Source organism: Trematomus bernacchii, unplaced genomic scaffold (assembly GCF_902827165.1).
Source record: "Trematomus bernacchii unplaced genomic scaffold, fTreBer1.1, whole genome shotgun sequence".
Lineage (NCBI taxonomy): Eukaryota > Metazoa > Chordata > Actinopteri > Perciformes > Nototheniidae > Trematomus > Trematomus bernacchii.
The window spans coordinates 323,877-345,693 of NW_022987568.1; the positions used below are offsets into that span (position 1 = coordinate 323,877).

Consider the following 21,817-nt stretch of genomic DNA (forward strand, 5'->3'; position numbering starts at 1 on the left):
TTTAAATCAACGTTAAAAGCCTTTCTTTTTAATGCAGCCTATCCTGAGATCCTTTAACCTGATCGTTGCACTTTTAGTTGCAGCCAGTATTTTATCGCTTTTATGAATTTTTTGCTCGTTTTTGATTGTGTATATGTTTTGTTTTTAATTATTATGTGTTGAATGTGAAGCACGTTGAATTGCCTCTGTGTCTTAAAATGTGCTGTACAAATAAACTAACCATGAACCTTGAACCATTAACAGAAAATGAGATGTAGTTCTGAAAGCTGTTCCAAATCAAATGTATCATTGATTCAGACTCAAACACTAAGTTAGAGTCACACAGTAGGTCTTGTTAACGAGATGAGAGTCTACAACAAGCTTCATTTTGTTATTGCTAACAATGTTTACCATTTACACATAAAGATCACGCGTCATTGCTTATTAAGAAACAGGAACTCAAGCTTGAACATGAGGAACTCTCTTATCTGTTCTCACAGTTCCCACTTAGTAAACACAGAACATACATTTTCTTGGTCATTTTGAAAGAGGAAGCAATAGACCCATTTCTGGGTTTGAAGAGGATTCTTCTGAGTACTTATAGTTTGTTTAGTTTTTTAATGAAAAAATATTGAGTGTTACCACAATGACAACTCCCTTCCAAGTAAAGACAGCTAAGGGGACATTGCTGGTTACTTAGAAAGGGAGGTGGGGAGAGTATAAATGCTCTGTGTTAAGGCAGCTGGCTGATTTGGGTTCTTACTTTTGAACATCAGTCTCTCTGAGAAACCTAACCTCTATTTTGTGAACTCTGCTCATCTCCTGGGATAAGGTAAGAATACCCTTAACTCAGGAAAGCCTTGCAGAAGTTGTATATTGTGTTTAAAGTGTACATGAAAGTGAAAACACCCTAAGGTTAAAGCTGTACTTTCATTAGGACATATCTTGGTTTTTGATATTAGCTTGGTTTTCTTTGATGTTCTGTTATATGCAGGGGTGTAGTGATCATTTCAGATGTACCGGAGCGCACCTATGATTTTGAAGCTTATGTAACTGCTGTCCAGAGGTGGGAGAATAACTCAGATCTTGTACTTAAGTAAAAGTAAAAGTACCAGAGTGTATGAATACTCTGTTACAGTAAAAGTCCTGCATTAATGTTACTCAAGTTAAAGGTGGGGTAGGTAAGTTTGAGAAACCGGCTCGAGATACACTTTTTGTAATATTCCATGGAATGCTCTTAACATCCCGATAGCAATGAATATCTGAAGTGCTTTGACAACAAATCCATAAAAAAATATCATCTGTGGAAGCCGTAATACTGTAAAAAGCACGACCAATCATCTGAGCCGGCCCGGCTAAAATAACTGGATGGCCTACCTGCCTGTCAGCCTTCCATCTGTGCACAAACTTATCTCGTGCCCTCATTGGTCATGTGCGCGTTCGTGTGTGTTGGAGGAGGGGCTCTATAAGGAAGTGGCAGATTTTCTCCGGTTGTGTATTTTCAAATTCTAGCGATCTCGAGCCAGTTTCTCCAAAATTACCTACCCTACCTTTAATAGAAAAGTATTAGCATCAAAATATAATAAATATAAACACTCCAGACAGAATGGGCAAAGCAGTGTCAGTTAATAATTATAAACTAATAAATAAATGTGTGTGATTCTTACAGTACCTGCTGCCCACAGATAACAGTATGAGAACGCTCCTTCACTGAATGAACTCACTACATCTGACCCAATTCATTATCTTTTTTATAGAAATGATAGTATCTTGCTGATGTTAAATCTGTCTGTCTTTGTGTAGAAGTGCATTGTGTCTGAATACAATAGGTGAAATCATCAATGAAGACACAAGTTAAGAACAAATTGAATCATGCAGGTACTGTAGATCAGCTTTAAATAAGACAGACTATTCTAAGTGCTGCAGAGACATTAGAAAGACAGTAATGTTGCACAACTTGAGTAAAAGTAGAAGTACTCAGATCTTGTACTTGAGCAAAAGTAGAAGTACTCAGATCTTGTACTCGAGTAAAATTAGAAGTACTCAGATCTTGTACTTGAGTAAAAGTAGAAGTACTCAGATCTTGTACTTGAGTAAAAGTAGAAGTACTCAGATCTTGTACTTGAGTAAAAGTAGAAGTACTCAGATCTTGTACTTGAGTAAAAGTACTCAGATCTTGTACTCAAGTAAAAGTAGAAGAACTCAGATTGTATTTGAGTAAAAGTAGAAGTACTCAGATCTTGTACTCGAGTAAAATTAGAAGTACTCAGATCTTGTACTTGAGTAAAAGTAGAAGTACTCAGATCTTGTACTTAGTAAAAGTAGAAGTACTCAGATATTGTACTTGACTAAAAGTAGAAGTACTCAGATCTTGTACTTGAGTAAAAGTAGAAGTACTCAGATCTTATACTTGAGTAAAAGTAGAAGTACTCAGATCTTGTACTTGAGTAAAATTAGAAGTACTCTGATCTTGTACTTGAGTAAAAGTAGAAGTACTCAGATCTTGTACTCAAGTAAAAGTAGAAGTACTCAGATTGTATTTGAGTAAAAGTAGAAGTACTCAGATCTTGTACTTAGTAAAAGTAGACGTACTCAGATCTTGTACTCAAGTAAAAGTAGAAGAACTCAGATTGTATTTGAGTAAAAGTAGAAGTACTCAGATCTTGTACTCGAGTAAAATTAGAAGTACTCAGATCTTGTACTTGAGTAAAAGTAGAAGTACTCAGATCTTGTACTTAGTAAAAGTAGAAGTACTCAGATCTTGTACTTGAGTAAAAGTAGAAGTACTCAGATCTTGTACTTAGTAAAAGTAGAAGTACTCAGATCTTGTACTTGAGTAAAATTAGAAGTACTCAGATCTTGTACTCAAGTAAAAGTAGAAGTACTCAGATTGTATTTGAGTAAAAGTAGAAGTACTCAGATCTTGTACTTGAGTAAAAGTAGAAGTACTCAGATCTTGTACTTAGTAAAAGTAGAAGTACTCAGATCTTGTACTCAAGTAAAAGTAGAAGAACTCAGATTGTATTTGAGTAAAAGTAGAAGTACTCAGATCTTGTACTCGAGTAAAATTAGAAGTACTCAGATCTTGTACTTGAGTAAAAGTGGAAGTACTCAGATCTTGTACTTAGTAAAAGTAGAAGTACTCAGATCTTGTACTTGAGTAAAAGTAGAAGTACTCAGATCTTGTACTTAGTAAAAGTAGAAGTACTCAGATCTTGTACTTGAGTAAAATTAGAAGTACTCTGATCTTGTACTTGAGTAAAAGTAGAAGTACTCAGATCTTGTACTTGAGTAAAATTAGAAGTACTCTGATCTTGTACTTGAGTAAAAGTAGAAGTACTCAGATCTTGTACTCAAGTAAAAGTAGAAGTACTCAGATTGTATTTGAGTAAAAGTAGAAGTACTCAGATCTTGTACTTGAGTAAAAGTAGAAGTACTCAGATCTTGTACTTAGTAAAAGTAGAAGTACTCAGATCTTGTACTCAAGTAAAAGTAGAAGAACTCAGATTGTATTTGAGTAAAAGTAGAAGTACTCAGATCTTGTACTCGAGTACAATTAGAAGTACTCAGATCTTGTACTTGAGTAAAAGTAGAAGTACTCAGATCTTGTACTTAGTAAAAGTAGAAGTACTCAGATCTTGTACTTGAGTAAAAGAAGAAGTACTCAGATCTTGTACTTAGTAAAAGAAGAAGTACTCAGATCTTGTACTTAGTAAAAGTAGAAGTACTCAGATCTTGTACTTGAGTAAAAGAAGAAGTACTCAGATCTTGTACTTAGTAAAAGAAGAAGTACTCAGATCTTGTACTTAGTAAAAGTAGAAGTACTCAGATATTGTACTCGAGTAAAAGTAGAAGTACTCAGATATTGTACTTAGTAAAAGTGGAAGTACTCAGATCTTGTACTTGAGTAAAAGTAGAAGTACTCAGATCTTGTACTTGAGTAAAAGAAGAAGTACTCAGATCTTGTACTTAGTAAAAGAAGAAGTACTCAGATCTTGCACTTAGTAAAAGTAGAAGTACTCAGATATTGTACTCGAGTAAAAGTAGAAGTACTCAGATATTGTACTTAGTAAAAGTAGAAGTACTCAGATCTTGTACTTGAGTAAAAGTAGAAGTACTCAGGTCTTGTACTTGAGTAAAAGTAGAAGTACCAGAGTGTAGGAATACTCTGTTTCAGTAAAAGTCCTGCATTCAAAATGTTCCTCAAGTGAAAGTAGAAAAGTATTCTCATCAAAATATAGTGAAAGTAGCGACAGTAAAAGTAGTCATCGTGCAGATTGGTCCATTTCAGAATAATATATATGATATGTTTTATAATGATTGATCATGAAAGTGTTCTCAAAGCTGGTAAAGGTGCAGCTAGTTTGAATGACTTTGTATACTGCAGGGTAGCTTGTGGATTTACTCCAGGTGGAACTAAAGTCTGATTTAACACTTGATTATATTTCACATCATTCATCCACATCTGTGAAGTAACTAAAGGTATTAAATACATGTAGTGGAGTAAAAGTACACCATTTACCTCTGAACTGTAGTGGAGTATAAGTACACAGTAGCATAATGTGGAAAGTAACTAAAAATTGTACTTAATTACAGTCTTTGAGTAAATCTACTTAGTTACTTTACAACACTGAATATATTCTCCTTAAGCAATGAAAGTGCGTAAGTGAAAGTATTTGTTTAACAGTGTTGGACACACTCAGTAAGAAGGCTGACACCACTAACCCGTCCTCCTAAGACGACTGAAATCTATTACAATATGTTGGAGTTCACTTTTGTCTCGTGACTTTACCACTCAGTTAAAGCAAATATTTAATATTCTTAATATAATAACTGCATTTTGACCCAAAGAAGACATTGTGGGAAAACCAACAAATCACTTTGAGTTACCTTTGTGTTTGAAAAGTGCAATATAAATAAAGTTTGATTTGATTACCAAGTATTTTAAAAATATGTCTCTGTTAGTCCCAGGATGCGTCTGCTCTGTGCTCTGGGTCTCTTCTTGGCCCTGCTGCATGTGACCACCTGTCTGCTGATTGGAGCCTTCAACATCCAAAACTTTGGACCAGAGAAATTCGAGAAAGTAGTCAACACTACAAAAGGGATCATCAAAGCGATAGACATCATCACAGAGGTCTGAAACTCAATTTGGTATCCAATACTTATTTGTTCTTCGTTGTTTTGACTGTATCTTGGCAAGTGAAACATAGTAACCCACTTCCTGTTTGAGTTTCCTTTTCTTGGAAAACAATGATTGCTTTGTGAGGTAATGGTAATTTTAAACATAATGCTGAAGTGCAGCACTAAACAGCTACGGTGGCCAGCAGGTGTAAACGTGCTGCTACGGCCCAAACTCTTCCATCAGGAGAAACACGCTGCAGCTTCAGAAAGGATGCAGATATAAAAACACATGAAGAAACATCTCCAGCAACTTGACAACACATGCAGCTTTTAGAGAACATTCAGAACCTTGAGGAAACATGTACAGAGTTTACTAGACTTCTGTCTGTCTTCTTCTGCTGTTCCCTTTAGTGTTCACTTCCTGTCTGTCTTCTTCTGCTGTTCCCTTTAGTGTTCACTTCCTGTCTGTCTTCTTCTGCTGTTCCCTTTAGTGTTCACTTCTGTCTGTCTTCTTCTGCTGTTCCCTTCAGTGTTTACTTCCTGTCAGTCTTCTTCTGCTGTTCCCTTTAGTGTTTACTTCCTGTCTGTCTTCTTCTGCTGTTCCCTTCAGTGTTTACTTCCTGTCTGTCTTCTTCTGCTGTTCCCTTTAGTGTTTACTTCCTGTCTGTCTTCTTCTGCTGTTCCCTTCAGTCTTTACTTTCTGTCTGTCTTCTTCTGCTGTTCCCTTTAGTGTTTACTTCCTGTCAGTCTTCTTCTGCTGTTCCCTTCAGTGTTTACTTCCTGTCTGTCTTCTTCTGCTGTTCCCTTTAGTGTTTACTTCCTGTCTGTCTTCTTCTGCTGTTCCCTTCAGTGTTTACTTCCTGTCAGTCTTCTTCTGCTGTTCCCTTCAGTGTTTACTTTCTGTCAGTCTTCTTCTGCTGTTCCCTTCAGTGTTTACTTCCTGTCTGTCTTCTTCTGCTGTTCCCTTTAGTGTTTACTTCCTGTCTGTCTTCTTCTGCTGTTCCCTTCAGTGTTTACTTTCTGTCTGTCTTCTTCTGCTGTTCCCTTTAGTGTTTACTTCCTGTCTGTCTTCTTCTGCTGTTCCCTTTAGTGTTCACTTCCTGTCTGTCTTCTTCTGCTGTTCCCTTTAGTGTTCACTTCCTGCCTGTCTTCTTCTGCTGTTCCCTTTAGTGTTCACTTCCTGCCTGTCTTCTTCTGCTGTTCCCTTTAGTGTTTACTTCTGTCTGTCTTCTTCTGCTGTTCCCTTTAGTGTTCACTTCCTGTCTGTCTTCTTCTGCTGTTCCCTTTAGTGTTTACTTCCTGTCTGTCTTCTTCTGCTGTTCCCTTCAGTGTTCACTTCCTGTCTGTCTTCTTCTGCTGTTCCCTTTAGTGTTCACTTCCTGTCTGTCTTCTTCTGCTGTTCCCTTCAGTGTTTACTTCCTGTCTGTCTTCTTCTGCTGTTCCCTTTAGTGTTCACTTCCTGTCTGTCTTCTTCTGCTGTTCCCTTTAGTGTTCACTTCCTGTCTGTCTTCTTCTGCTGTTCCCTTTAGTACTTCCATCAGAATTGACCAATCAGAATACATTTTTCTTCAGATTGTCCAGCGCTATGACATCATTCTGATCCAGGAGGTCCGCTGCAACAACGATCTGAGCGTACCCAACAGACTCCTGGCTCTTGTTAACCAGTAAGACTTATGAAGAGCAAACACAGTATTCTAACACACACACACGCAGACTGTGAGGGCTGCTTCATTCATCTAAATGTTATCTTGACTACTGCAATATGCAAATCTCAGTAATCGCAGTATTTGGCAAAACGAGTGAAAATATCTGAATGAAGTATTGTGGAGAAGTCCTGGCCTACAAACAGTATTCTATAGACTTAATACAGATACACTTCATACTATAATCAATTCATATATTTCCTTTCATATTGGAATTGCAATTGTAGAAGTTTGTTAAAAAGTTAGACAGATCATGAACTCACATAAAGATTCAAGATAAACAAAAGGTATATGTCTGTCTGTCTGTCTGTGTGTGTGTGTGTGTGTGTGTGTGTGTGTGTGTGTGTGTGTGTGTGTGTGTGTGTGTGTGTGTGTGTGTGTGTTTCCCCAGAGGTTCTCCTCAGTTCAGCTACATCGTCAGTGATCCCCTGCCTCTGGATACCAGCATCCGCCATAGGGAGAGATACCTCTTCCTCTACAGGTAAAACACAAACTGCCAAAAACAAAACAAGAACAGTCAAATGATCTTCTGTATGTATTTCTTTGTTAATTCCCCAGATCAGTGAGCAGAAAGAGAAAACATGTGTTTGATAAAGAGTGTAAACAGCATAGAAAATACTCCAGGAGTTGTGTGAATATGTGACCATGAGAAAGAGTCGATGAACTCGATCCACTGTTTGGAGACGTCTTCTAAATTAAGAGTTCCATCTTTCCTCTGCAGGGATCAGACGGTGACCGCGACAGGCAGCTTCCAATACGATGGCAAGGGCTTCATGAGACCGCCCTCTGTCGTCAAGTTTTCCTCCACACAGACCGGTATTAGAGGAGAGACTCTGTTCTTTCATTGGAAATGTAGATTATCTATTATAGAGAACTAAGCACCAGACTTGTGTGAGAGGAGATCCTGAGGTCTGTCCGTCACCAATACCACTTAAAAAAAACTCTATCATTTGCTTTGGTCTAATATTTTCTTACACATTTACCTGAGTCAATGCCACATTTAAAATACCTACTTTTTTATTAGTGGTTGAATGTGATGAAGTACATTTAATTTCTTTAGCGGTATTTCTTCTGTTGTCATTGTCTCTCTTCATTCACTCCTCTCTCTCTGCTGGTCTCCAGATGTGAAGGAATTTGTTCTGATCCCCATTCACACCAAACCGGACAAAGCTGTACAAGAACTGAATGCCCTTGTTGACGTGGTGGAGGAGGCCAAACAAGAATTGAAGAACAATGTAATACCCAGCACAAGACATACAATACAACCGTAGAATCACACACACACACACACACACACACACACACACACACACACACACACACACACACACACACACACACACACACACACACACACACACACACACACACACACACACACACACACACCTCAAAATATTAACTTAAGTCTCCATCATGACTCACATAGAGCAGTTCTTTCTGGTGTAAAATGAGTGGACGTCAGAGAACAACATTTAGATAGAGGGCGTTTACATTTGTGTTTTTCAGATTGCCCATTACCATGACATTATTCTGATCTAGTTTGCAAATAATTAGTTTGAGCCGTTTCCCTCTGCCTGCAGAACATCATGGTGCTCGGAGACTTCAACGCAGACGGCACGTATGTCACAGCTGAAGACTGGAAGAAAATCCCCCTCTTCACCGACAAGGGCTTCCACTGGCTGATCAATGGCGTTGCCACTACAATGGCAGAAAAGACTATACAGACTCACGACAGGTGAACACACACAGATAATCATGAAGACACTTCCATGCACACACACACACTCTTAATCCCGCCTCTCTTCCTGTTTCTGCAGGATTGTCGTCAGCGATGACATGAACAATGGAGTGATGAAAGGCAGCGCTAAGGTCTTTGACTTCAAGGATTATTATGGTCTTACCCAGGCTCAGGTACGTTCACACTGGACCGCGTCACGATTACATGGAAAGTCAATTCAAAGACACGGAATAAAAATGGTGGCGAAGGTTTTTTCATCTCGATCTTCAAATTTGCGTGACGCTGTCTCACGACATCCTCCTCGCCAGCGCATCTTGTTTGAGTGACGCATTTTATTGAAACAACACACATTTAAATGGCATGTTCAGAAGTCAGTACATGTGAAGCATTTACTCATTTAACCATTAATCAATAAACACATTTGTATTGTACAAATTCAAATTATAAAGTGCATCAGACCTCAAATCACTCCATGTGAGCCATATTTAGAATCTCACTCATTTAACTAAAGTAATTCAGCCTAAGTGTACGTAACTAAAATAAAGCATGACTGCATATTATTTCAGTGAAGATCAGCATTTTATCAAATGAAATATTTGACATTTTGTAATAGCATCAGACCTTAATGATCATTCCATGTGAGCCATAGATAATCTAACTAACACAAAACAGCTATTTCAAGACGTTTCCTTTGCTCTGACATCTAATGTCACTGTGGATGAGCACATCATTATATTGAGCTGATAACAACAACAACTGTTGGAAAAGACAGTGCTGTAAACTTGAGGTACAACAGATAAAGTTACAGGCGTATCACGAGTTGACAGGAGTAGTCACTACAGTCAGGAACTAGATTACTTGATTACTAGATTAAGTCATGCTTGATACTTTTATTTTTATTTTTTGAACTATTGAACTATTATATACCACTGCAATAACACTGTACAACAAATCACCTCTGGCTGGAAGAGAACTCTCTGCTCCATAGTTTCTCTAGAAATAAAACCACCTTGTACATTTTACTCACACATAATCTGTTTCATATTTAATACTCCATAATTCCATATATTTTGAATATATATATATTTGTATATTTGTATATATATATATATATATATATAATATCTGTATGTATATTTTCTATTTTGTATTTTGACATGTATATTTTATATTTTATTTTATATTTTATTTTATTTTATTTCTATTCTTGTATATTTTGTTTTATTGTAAAATGCCTTTTATGCTGCTGTAACAAAAACAATTTCCCAATTTGGGATCAATAAAGTACGATCTATCTATCTATCTATCTATTGAGTTGATGGTCTAAAAAAACATCTTGTGCAAAGAAACCACCTGTTAGAAGTTGAACTGAGACTATGTTCTGTATGCCAAGTTGGAAGAACAACAAATTGAAATTGAGTTTCTAAAATGTTTTCTCTGTTTCTTTCAGGCGGAGGACGTCAGTGACCATTTCCCTGTGGAGGTGGAGCTGAAGGTGGACCCGCCAGGAAAAGCAATAAAACGCCCACATTCAGATGGTCCGTCAAAAGACCCCAAAAAAATCAGACCTTGAGTCTGAATCCGAATTAGGATTATTCAGTTGGAGTATTTCTGGAACCCATGCAGCATTGAAAAAGAATAAAAAAATGATTTCATTGCAAACTTGTGTTTTTGAAACAGGAGAGTGAAGTGTCTCATTGCAGTGTTTATAAAAGGTGAGGTAAATGAATGATGATTGAGAGCATTAACCAAGAGATCTTTTATAGGAAATGGATATCAGTTTCTACTGAAGAGAAAGACAATGTGTATCCAGAGTAACTCAGACAATGACTCTCAAGTTTAGTTTAATATTTAGTGGTTTACTTGAGTCAATGAGCAGCATTCTCACATAAGGTCAAACGTCAGAAGGGTTAGCATTCATGTGAATAGCAATCACCCATTCGTGTAAAAGAGAACTAAATAATGGGATGTTCTTATAAAGTCGGTAACTCCTGGAGAGTGGAGGTTATTGCATTTACGCTAAATCAGTGCAGTCAGTTTTTATCCATTATTTAAAGAGTTTTTATAATAGTTCTAAATTGTCTCTGATTCTACAACTTCATTCCTCTCACTGTGTTTCTCTTTCCACCTTTATCCAGCAAAGCTCATTTCTTGCATATGTGAACCTCCCTGGCAGTCAGCCTGATTCTGAATACAGGATGCACATCTAGTCAATCTATTTCATTTGATTTATACAGCCCAACATGAAAACCTATACCCAGGGGTGCACATAACTGGTACGCAGGTACGCATGCGCGGCAAACTCACTGAGGTACTCATCTGAGTACCTCAGTGAGTTTGCCGCGCATGCGAACCTGCTGAACCTGAACCAGCTTTTCTCCCAACTGAAGGAGGTGAGCAGCATTGTGTTGAATGCCATGCCACTTAACATATCTGAAGGGAGACTGGAATACAAAATATATATATATATATCAAAACAAAAAGCTAACATCTAATTTCAATTATACATTTCAAACACACTATTTTTCCACATATTTAAGTTATATTTATTTGGATTTATGCATTCATGTTGAGAATGTTCCATTCAAAAATGTTATTAAAAAGGCATTTACACCATAAAAGATGACTATTGAGATCTATTGTCAGGAATGTTAGTCTTATATCAAATAGTGAATTATACTGCAGCAGAATGTTGCACGTCTGCACAGTGTTATATTTTCACAGCTCAGTGTCAGTAAATACTGTGCAGTTAGTATTGGACTACAAGATAGATGCAAGCCTGTACAGGTAGAGTTATTTAAAGCATGAATGAGGCGGTTGGGTTCAGGAGGTGTGGTTACAGCAGTTGTGCTTTGTTGGCGTGGCCTGGGCCTGGTGGTGGGGCCCAATGTGATATCTTTTCATGGGGCCCAAAATCCCTGGCGTGTATGGCCAGAGGGCAGGACCTATAAACACATTTTTTTTTTTACACTTATGCTTTTATTGAGTTTTCACAACAATAATAACAGAACAACAAAACATAATACACACAAATCAGTTGTAAAATAAAGCACAATAAATACTAGTTGTCTGAAGACCTTCAATATTCACACATACCGTACAGGATTGAATTAGTCATTCACTTACTCATTGGTGTCAACCATGTAAATATTCCACTTTTCCCATTTCCTATTGAATGCATTCTCTTGGATTCTCAAAACATATGTCAACTTTTCCATGACAAAAATATCTTGAACAATTTCCAGCCACTGCTCCTGAGTCTGAGCGTTCACATTAAGCCAATTTCTGGTTATAGCTTTCTTACTCGCTATTTACTTTAAGATGTTTATTCTTAACCAATCATTTAATTTCAAAACTATTATTTAAATGATGTGTGTGTGTCTCTGTATTCCTGATGATACACTGAGAGAATGAGCTCATAGTGCTGCTGATCACCATAAGCTAAACAGTCTGTATATTGCATTACATTTGTATAATGTAAGCTTCGTTGATACTTTGCCTGTGGGAATACGAAAAAAATAGTTAGATATACTGAATATTATTTGATCTATTCTACCACTAGCTTAATCCCAAATAATGTAGAGGTGTGTTGTAGGTGCCTTAAATAACCCCTTATATTCTAGTGAGATGTATTTTTATGTTCATATAATAGTGATTTCAATGCCACCCCAAAATGATCACTGGTTCCATCCTGGCCACCCCACTGAAAATGTCCTGGCTCCGCCACTGGTACTATCATGGTATATCAGGTGGTTACTGGGCAGGATTATCCACTCATCTTTGCTTGAACGTGGGCTCGTTGTGGCCGGTCCCAGGCCGACACATAGCAGTCTCACTAGATAATATATTCACGGGAAAGCCTTGGAGCTCAAGGGGAATGGCTCGATGTGAGGCTGGGTCCAAACTGAAACTATAAGCTGCTGTTAATAAACATTTCAAACACGATTTTTCTGACTGAAATGGAGTTCAGTCAAGTCTAGCTGCAATGAGACACGACTCATGCCTTAACCCCTCATACCACCAACCCAACACAATCTCCCAAAGGTGCCATTTCTCCCTCTGCCTCGCCGGTGCTGCTTTTCTGCCCGGACTAAGAACCACGAGTAAATAAGCAAACATATGAACTCTGTGGTTCTCTTTTCTCTATTGTCAAAGTTGGTTGGTTTTCATTGTTTTGAACGTAGTTACTGGACTGCTGGCTAATTGAAAATGATCACCTCTGAAATTTTGTGAAATGATTGGCGGTTTTAACTTTTTGTCATTTTATTTGCAGACTCATCCTATATTGTTATGTCTATAAATATGAGTAGATCACTAGACATTCAGTCAAATGTAAGGAACATTCATTCTGGTATGAAGAAATGTAGAAATATGTCAGAACTCTTATATGAAAGTCTGAAATCTGATTAAAGTCAAGTTTATTTATGTAGCACATTTAAAACAACCTCAGTTGAACAAAGTGCTTTCCAGATCTAAAATAAGACAATCAGTAATCACTAAAAGAATAAAGGTGACAACAACTTGGTTAATAATTCTGTGAGCTTGCTGAGAATCTACAAGAAGCTTCATTGTGTTATTGCTAACACAGATCACGACTCATTGCTTATCAAGAAACAGGAACTCAAGCTTGAACATGTGGAACTTTCTTATTTGTTCTCACTCTTCCCACCATGCTAATTTTAAAGAGGGAGCAATAGACCCAGTTCTGGTTTTGAAGGTATTTCAAGGGGATTCTTTTAAGTACTTACAGTTAGTTTTCTTTCATTTTATTACGTTTTATTTATTAAACTGTGTTTTTAACAAAGTGTTTTGGCTGGTCCCAGGCCTCTTATGGGATAGTTTAGTCCCCTCAAGGTCAAGGTGCTTAGAGGAAAGACTCATTTACCTCATTCACACCAACGGTGTTTCAGGGCCGGTTCGAAGCTGGAGCTTGAAAAGCACCGGGTGTTCCTGTTCACACCGCAGCGGCGGCGCGTCATAGCTCCGGAATGCGGTTCAATTCCAGCTCCAAAAAATTGTCGGTCCAGAGGCAAGAGCTTCGGAGCTATAACGTGGCGTCTCTTACGTCGAGGCGTGCAGGAAACCTTACTTTGACCATCCGTTCGCTGTTATTGATCATTGTGGAGAGCAGGCAGACGTTTTGTTTGTTATTATAGCAGCTATCGGATGGAATCAATACATGGGCTGCACAGGTTGTCATGTCCGACTATCACAAGTAGAATCATAATGAAAAATACGCCGGTAAAAAGTGCCTGTAGAAAACGGCTTAGCAAGTAGTCAGTTTAGCTTCGGTTGCTATGCTAACATCACCCATGTTATACCAGAGAAACTTTCATAACAGCGTTGTGATGCCAAACAGCGTCAATTCAGACTGACACACATTCACTTAAGGGGAACTGGGGATATGTATCAGCTGCTTGTGTGACAGTCAGACAGTGAATACTTTAGAGCCGTGTGAGCTAACCCGGAGCTAACGGGAGAATACACTCGTTGAAGAGCAGCAGCACTGCAGCGGTCGGTAAATGCCGCTGAAACACATTAATAAACAATGAACCACGGCACTCTGGAGAAAAGTATAAGGTTGGAGAAGTCGTTATTTAATTTAATCTGGTGTAGCAGGATGAGAGTCCTAATCCCTTAGAAAGCATATTCTCCTCTTTTGGCTCTTGTGAGCATGTCACCACCAGGGGGCACCCTATAAAAGGGCAGAGGTTTCTAGCTGGCTGTCTCTTGTTTGTTGGTACACAGACCCGCCCCACTTGCGTGTTTGCCGTGTTTGCTTCCGCCACCGGTGCAGGTATGTTGCAGTTGCATTGCTCGCTTCAGGAAAGGTTCTGCAATTTGCCAGCGTATTGATACTTAGCCCTGCTTTGCCTCACCTAGTGGTGGATCCTCCGGGTGCAGCCTGTCAACGCAGCCATAGAAAGCATGAAGCTCTCTCCTCTCTGCGTCATCGATAGGAAAGCCTGATCGGTATGTGCGCTGTACGGCGATCTATTTAGTCAATCCACCTCATTACTTTTATTCATATTAACGCTGTCTTTGTATTTATTCATAAACCTAGGGCCAATCCAATGGTTAAGGGACATCTGCTGTTTTGCTTCACCGGATAAAGTGTATTTATCCGCACAACTGCTGTTGATCCTGCCTAAATGTTTGGGCTGCTGCTACTGTGTTGTTGCATCTGATTGCTGCTTCTGGCCAGCTTTGCGTCGCCTACTGCGGAGGCTCGCTCACCAGTTAAAGTGCTACTTTAACTGCACGCCTTCCTGTTGCCTTGCTTGGGCCGACACTCGAAGTGTGGAAGTAATTGAACTCTGGGGCTAACTCCCCCCTATAACTTGTCCTTACTTTGGCCAACTTGATTTAAATTAGTTTGTTTATTTTATTCTAGTTAATTGTTTATTTTGTTTAACTGAACCTTTTATCTTGTGATTTGTTTTATTCTTAAATGTTTACACAAGTTATCTGTTTATGAGAACATATTTGCTATTGTGTTTGTTTATTACTTTGATTCACTTATTTAGCCCCCATTAACTGCATTTCCCTCTTTGTTCCCCTACTTAGTTACTGAGAGCTGAAGGTGGTGGTGCTGGTGTCCAAGGTGGTGGTTTTCCTCTCTTCTTTTGTGTGTGATGTGCTCCCCCGGGATTTGATTTCCTGCACGTATGACTGGGGTGATTTAAGTTTGGTTTGTTTGGGGATCCTTCCACTCACTCGTCGACCCTATCCCCCCACTGGTAAGCCTCAGCCCCTAATTCATTGTTTTCCCTTTGTGCTACAGCCCTGTGTGACTGTTTTAAACTGCATTTTAAACTATTGACTTGTGCTAAATAAAATTGTATATTTTTGATAAATTGAAACCACGTCGAGGCGGGGGCGGGGGCAGGGGCAGGGGCGGGATCAACTCCTGAACAACAACAAAAAGCCTGCGTTTTATCCAGTTTGTACACAACGATGGAGAAACTTAACAAGCAGCAGTGGTCCACTGAAGAGACCAGCTACCTACTGAGAATCTGGTCTTCCGAAGAGGTACAGAGGAAGCTGGAGCACAATCGGCCATTGTTGTTGTTGTCGGTGTGAGCTGTGAGGGGTTTCCGCGCGGTTTGGTTTTATGAAGCAGGCACGCAAACGGTTACGTCATGACGCAAACGATGACGCAATGACGCAGCACCAGTCGGACTCTGGGCGGTGTGAAAAGAGCCGGAGCTAAACCGAAGAACCGGTTCTGAACCTGAAAAGCTCTAGCACGGAGCTTGAACCGGAGTTGCGTTGGTGTGAATGAGGTAATTGTGGCCGGTCCCAGGTCCACACATAGAGGTCTCATTAAACACTAGGGGTGGGGGAAATAAAGAATACAGCACAGTATCGCGATACTTTGCGTGGCGATATTGTATCGATACACGGACGCCAATTATCGATATTTTATTATGTAAACTGTAGCATATCCCTCCGAAAGATGGTCGTACACTTGACTGATGATTTCTAATTTATTGAAAATTCCAAAAACCAACGTAAGAGCTACACAAAGACACAACACAACAAACACATTTAAGCTACATCCATATGAGCATTACTTTAGAATACCATTAAACAAGTGAACCTCAAATAGTTAGCAAAGTTATCAGAGGCGCACCTTTGCGAACAGGCAATGCAGGCAACTGCTTGGGGCCCCGGACCAGAAGGGGCCCCCAAAGAAGGTAGATTAAGAAGGTCCAAGCAACGACAACATGAAACACCCTTTCATTTACTGCAACGACATATCGGGAAACCCCTTCAAGGCGGCCCCATGCATAGCGCACAGTAAAATGCTGCTTCTTATCTTAAGTTTCGTTGCCTTGCTCCGCACCGCTGCGTGGTGATGAAAAGCTGGTTCGAGGGGCCCCCAGTGAATGTTTGCCTAGGGCCCCCACAGACTCTAGAATCACCACTGAAAGTTATAATACAGTATATAAAGGAATTGAAACACAAACCACATGTTTACAGTTAACACTAACCTTGTGCCTCTTGCTAATACTTAAATGTAAACTTTATCTTTTGATATCGCCGTATTTAAATGTTGATATCTCCGTTAATGTCTGTACTTTATCTCCGTTCTTTTTCTCCGTCAAGTTTTTGCGTTGGGAACAGTAACTTCCTGCTGATAGCGCAAAGTCGCCTTCAAGATGAAAGCATGTCTATATAAAACAGGAAGTTACGTTAAGACATGTATACAATCGCAATGAAAGTAACAAAAACAATGCCATCTCCTTTTCAGGTTTAAATAACACAAATTGGGTCAATATCGCAATAGCTCACGACAGGCCGTGGTATAGAGGCTTCCTAATGACGTCACGGGATTTTGCGTCAGACATCTTGGAGTACCACTCTACTGGCGGGAGCGTTCAAAAATGGCGAAAATGAAAGGCTACTACGAATCACTAAATCCGGAGGATAAGACCGTTTACAGAGACAAATGTGCGTCGATTGGTTCGGTGGACCCTTATTTGATTCCCGTTAAGGATTACAGCACTGATATAAATTCATGGCCTTCACTTTCCTACTGTGATATCGTGAACTACCTGGTTTTTTCGCCTATTCCATTGTACACCATGGAGGAAATGAAAGCGTACAAAGGACTCGAGGCACATAACCAGTTCACATCCGGGTGGATCCGCGACGTTTGCGTTGCATATCAAGGAGATGTGGCTGTAATAGCTGGAAAAGTGAGTAAATATTTCGTGAGGGCCTCTTCAGCTGGCTTTTTAAATATCCCTAAAGTCCCCCAAAATAAAATGGGTGAGGCTGCTTTTATCCACTACGCTAAGAAATATCAGAGGCTAACTCAGTGGACATTTTTAAACACCAGCTTTTATTTTTGTTGTACCTATATCTATATGTTTACTTTATTTTATAGGGTTTTATATTGTTGCATCAATTAACTTAGTCTTGTGTCTTATTATTTATTTTTATTATCATACCTTTTACCTCCTCGTGTCTCTTAACCTGTTAAAATGTTATATGTTGTTGCTATGCTGCATGTAACTGTAAAGATCTTAACATCTGATCTGAGTGGAATTTCTTGTGGTTTATTTTTAACTTGTGATGTGTGCCATTTTGTAAAGCACTTTGAGCTGCACGTGCTTTATGAAAAGGGCTTTATAAATAAAGCTTTATTATATATTGCAATATATTTAAATTACAAAAGTTGTGAACCTATTCTTGGTTGTCAGCTTCTGTTATGTGCTACCTAGCATAGGAATATGACAAGAGCTGACCACCCACTGGTTGTGTAAACAATCAGTATTTGAAAGTAAAGTTGGACCAAAATATTGGTGGTTCTAAAAAGTCAACAATCCAATAATATTTTTGTATTTTATTTTTCAGGTATTGCATTCTCAGAGTATTGGGCTGCCGCCAACATGTCTGTGGGTACTGATGAAGAAAAATGTCTCCATAAGGCGTGTTCACACCAAGTACTTTTCCCACAGTAGTTCATGAGAACTTTAGTTCATGAGAGCTCTTTTAGTTCTGACGAACTAAAGCAGATCGCGTTCACACCAAAATGAGTTCCTGGGGGTGGATTAGGCAAATGAGCCGCTGACGTCACTTCTTCTTCTTCTGCTTTGGTTTTCCTGGCAGGCCGCAAACAACTTCACGGTGAGTACAGTAGGTGGCGGTATGCATAGATATATATAAACACTAGATGACTCACCCGCGCTGCTGGCCAATGGAGACCGACGTTGCCACATGGCCGCCATCTTGGTACAGGCAGTGCTCTCATTCATAACATTATGGTTTACTATTTAAATAACCATAGCTTGCTCAATTTTCAACCAATTTTCAAACGGTTTGGTTTTTTATAAACATCAAAGATGTAGTTATGATACTGCATACTTATAATCATGGACTTTCATATGAAAATAACATTAAGCAGATAAAGCAATAGCTATACACACACACAAGGTATTTATATTAAATATTTGCCGGTGTATATATTTCCATTTATTTTATTATATTGTTAATATTTAAAATAAATTATAAAATTAAAATATATTTATATTTTATATATAAAAATCGGTCTCATGTTACCACTCTGTAAGCCAAGAGTTGTTAATTTAGCAATGCCTTAGCTTGAAGAACAGGGACACAACTAATGACAATAGCATATGGTGGTATATTATTTAGATATTCACACCTTTATCAGAAGAACCAAACCAACATAATATGAGCCCACAGACAGGCCAGTTCTGTCTCATTTATCACAATTATTTTTGACATGAGATCTTCATATCGTCCTAGTTTTGTATTTAGTTTCTAGATTTGTAAACAAATCCAGAACCTTTGAAATACGTTACCACTTCACAGCACGGTGCGCTGAGTTCTTGTAGTCATTTTGTGTCCTTCTGTAGTCCATTTACTGTTGTTTGTCTTACCCCGGCTGATATCTCACTAAATCCAAAAATATGTGTTGAGGCTCTGGACAAAAATGGCTATTTTGATTGTAAAGGTTGCCAACCCCTGGGTGTAGTTTCAATGTTTGCACATGTTTATTCAAGTGTATGAGTGACATAGAGCAAGTGAGATGGCCAGTGGTTCTCAAACTTTTTACACAGAGTACCACCTCAAATGATATTGCGCTCTCCTAGTAACACCATCATAGACCTTCCTGGGTACCACCGAGATAAAGGATTTAATATGACAAGCCATATGATGCTCTCATTTGTTAGTGACATTCCACATGCAAATAAGATAAGATAAGATAAGATGGTACTTTATTGATCCCAATTTGGGAAAACATTTTTAGTTACAGCAGCATAAGGGAAAAGGCATTTTACAATAAATTAGAAATAAGCAAGAAAAATAAAGAAAATAAAGAAAGAGGAAAATAATATACATGTTGAGTTTGGCAGGATATTATATATATCTAATATACATATACATAAATATAAGGCATATGGAATATTAATGTTAAAGGTAGGGTAGGTAATTTTGGAGAAACCAGCTCGAGATCGCTAGAATTTGAAAATACACAGCCGGAAAAAATCTGCCACTTCCTTACAGAGCCCCTCCTCCAACACACACGAACGCGCACATGACCAATGAGGGCACGAGATAAGTTTGTGCACAGATGGAAGGCTGACAGGCAGGTAGGCCATCCAGTTACTTTAGCCGGGCCGGCTCAGATGATTGGTCGTGCTTTTTACAGTACTACAGCTTCCACAGATGATATTTCTTTATGGATTTTTTGTCAAAGCACTTAAGATATTCATTGCTATCGGGATGTTAAGAGCATTCCATGGAATATAACAAAAAGTGTATCTCGAGCCGGTTTCTCAAACTTACCTACCCCACCTTTAAATATTGAACAGATTATATGTGTAAAATGTACAACGTGGTAATATTCAAGATAAACTATGGAGCAGAGTTATCTTCCAGCCAGAGGTGATTTGTTGTACAGAGTTATGGCACTGTGGAGCTGCAGCAGTCTGTTGGAGAAGGAGCTCCGTTGACTGTCCAGCTGCAGGTGGAGAGGATGGATGGGGTTATCCATGATGGACAACAGCCTGTTCAATGTCCTCCTCTCCACCACAGCTTCAAAGGGGTCCAGCTTGATGCCGATGACTGACCCAGCTTTCCTGATCAGTTTATTGATCCTGCTGGTGTCACCGGCTCTGATGCTGCCCCCCCAGCAGACCGCAGCAAAGAAGAGTGCACTAGCCAAAACAGACTGATAGAAGATCTCCAGCATCTTGCTGCATACGTTGAAGGATCTCAGCTTCCTCAGAAAATAGAGTCTGCTCATCCCCTTCTTGTGCATAGCGTCAGTGTTGATCCTCCAGTTCAGCCCATTGTCTAAGTGCACTCCCAGGTATTTGTAGTCCTCCACAACAGCCACATCCTCTCCCAGAATGCACAGGGGTAGAGGAGGAGACGTCCTCACCCTCCTGAAATCAATGACCATCTCTCTGGTCTTGGCCACATTCAGAATACTCACAACATTAGGCTGAGGTTCATCTTCCGCTCTTCTTGAAGTGGTTGTGCTTCTTGTTGCTTCCGGCTAAAATAAACATAATTAAAGACATTTTGAGTGTTTAAAATGTGCTGTAATACACAACACATTATTTATTCCTAAACTTGCAGAAAGAAAAACTAAAGTGTGACATTTAATCACATATTTATATACCAATCTTATACACCTTGAATTCTTGTTGGCCAATGATACACATACCCTTTGAAGATGAGCTGGGAAGTTGAATACTGTTGGCACAACACCATCTTTAAGCCGGACAGTCTGCCCCGTCCTGTCAAAGTCCTCACAACTAAAGTGCTCACTGCAGAGCAGTGTCCTGCCTTCTTAGGGCAACTTCCCACTGCCTCCTCCTCTCTCCGGTTTTGGGAAACCTTAAAAACATGAGAAAGGTAGCCAGATATATAAATTATTGTCAACATTTTCCTCCCTTCTTTCCTTTAACATTAAGGGTAAGGACAAAAATACCCACCGAAATTATCATATTTTTGGGGTAATTGTATGTATGTATGTATACTTTAAGAATAAGACAACTACACTAAGAGTTATAAAAAAGGTGTCCAAAAGAAACATTAAATAATTGTGTAAAGAAATGGTAGCAACATATTCTAAAGAGGCTGGGTCAACAACAATCTTGCAATACTATTATCTCACATAGCCCCACTGATCCTGTGTAGCAGAACTTGTAATGTACATACATCCACTACGTAATTAACGATTATCCTAATTATAGTCATAATATTGTCATATCTTACACGTGAAAGGTGATTCCACGGGTTCTTGGTCAACTTTGTAATACTAGGTCTCACTCACAGCCTCTTGTTATTAGCCAGCTAATAAATACAACCACACATACACAAAGAAAAGCTGCTATTTCAACATGTCCAAGCATCCTGTATCATAGCCATGCTAATAATGTTTATAATAAACCAAACCGTTTGTAAATCAGTCAAGATTTCAGCGAGTTAAGAGTATTTTTGTGCAGATCACTCACCTTACAACAGCTACCATAGCGCGTACCAGAGTAGCTGTTGACTGTAGCAAGATGGCGGCCAGTGAGCTACGCTGGAAAATCTCCCATGAGCCATCTAGTGTTTATATATATCTATGGCGGTATGCACCTTAAAGTTGCAATCCGCCAAAAAACCGAGAGAAGAAGAAAAAAAACTTCCGCTTCCGCTGTATGCTTCTGTTTAGCTTCCGACCTCAGTCAGACACGCTATGGAGTTGACTGAAGTTGTGGTTTTGGTGCTGAGTTATTTA

At 39.0% G+C, this 21,817-nt stretch overlaps 1 protein-coding gene and 1 long non-coding RNA gene across 6 annotated transcripts in view; one reads left to right on the forward strand and one right to left on the reverse strand.

Moving 5' to 3' along the window:
- Positions 1-21,817, forward strand: part of LOC117479099 (deoxyribonuclease-1-like) — a 72,992-nt gene that overhangs the window by 19,908 nt on the left and 31,267 nt on the right. The window contains exons 1-9 of one of the 4 annotated variants that reach the window (XM_034126113.1): positions 525-811; positions 4,945-5,113; positions 6,673-6,764; positions 7,195-7,284; positions 7,525-7,619; positions 7,926-8,038; positions 8,387-8,541; positions 8,624-8,717; positions 9,995-10,202. In XM_034126113.1, coding sequence (XP_033982004.1) covers positions 4,952-5,113; positions 6,673-6,764; positions 7,195-7,284; positions 7,525-7,619; positions 7,926-8,038; positions 8,387-8,541; positions 8,624-8,717; positions 9,995-10,117 — 924 coding nt within the window. In that variant the 5' untranslated portion in view covers positions 525-811; positions 4,945-4,951 and the 3' untranslated portion in view covers positions 10,118-10,202. Of the gene's footprint in view, positions 1-524; positions 812-4,944; positions 5,114-6,672; positions 6,765-7,194; positions 7,285-7,524; positions 7,620-7,925; positions 8,039-8,386; positions 8,542-8,623; positions 8,718-9,994; positions 10,203-21,817 lie in introns of those variants that run through there. The other 3 variants (XM_034126112.1, XM_034126117.1, XM_034126115.1) reach the window with 3 other exon arrangements.
- Positions 20,348-21,658, reverse strand: LOC117479106. Of its 2 annotated transcripts, none has more exons than XR_004555531.1 (3): positions 21,549-21,658; positions 20,756-20,928; positions 20,348-20,584 (listed from the first exon to the last, which is right to left on the reverse strand). It is a non-coding gene; the product is annotated as an uncharacterized LOC117479106 (long non-coding RNA). The 2 variants fall into 2 exon arrangements; XR_004555532.1 differs by having other exon boundaries at positions 21,310-21,658.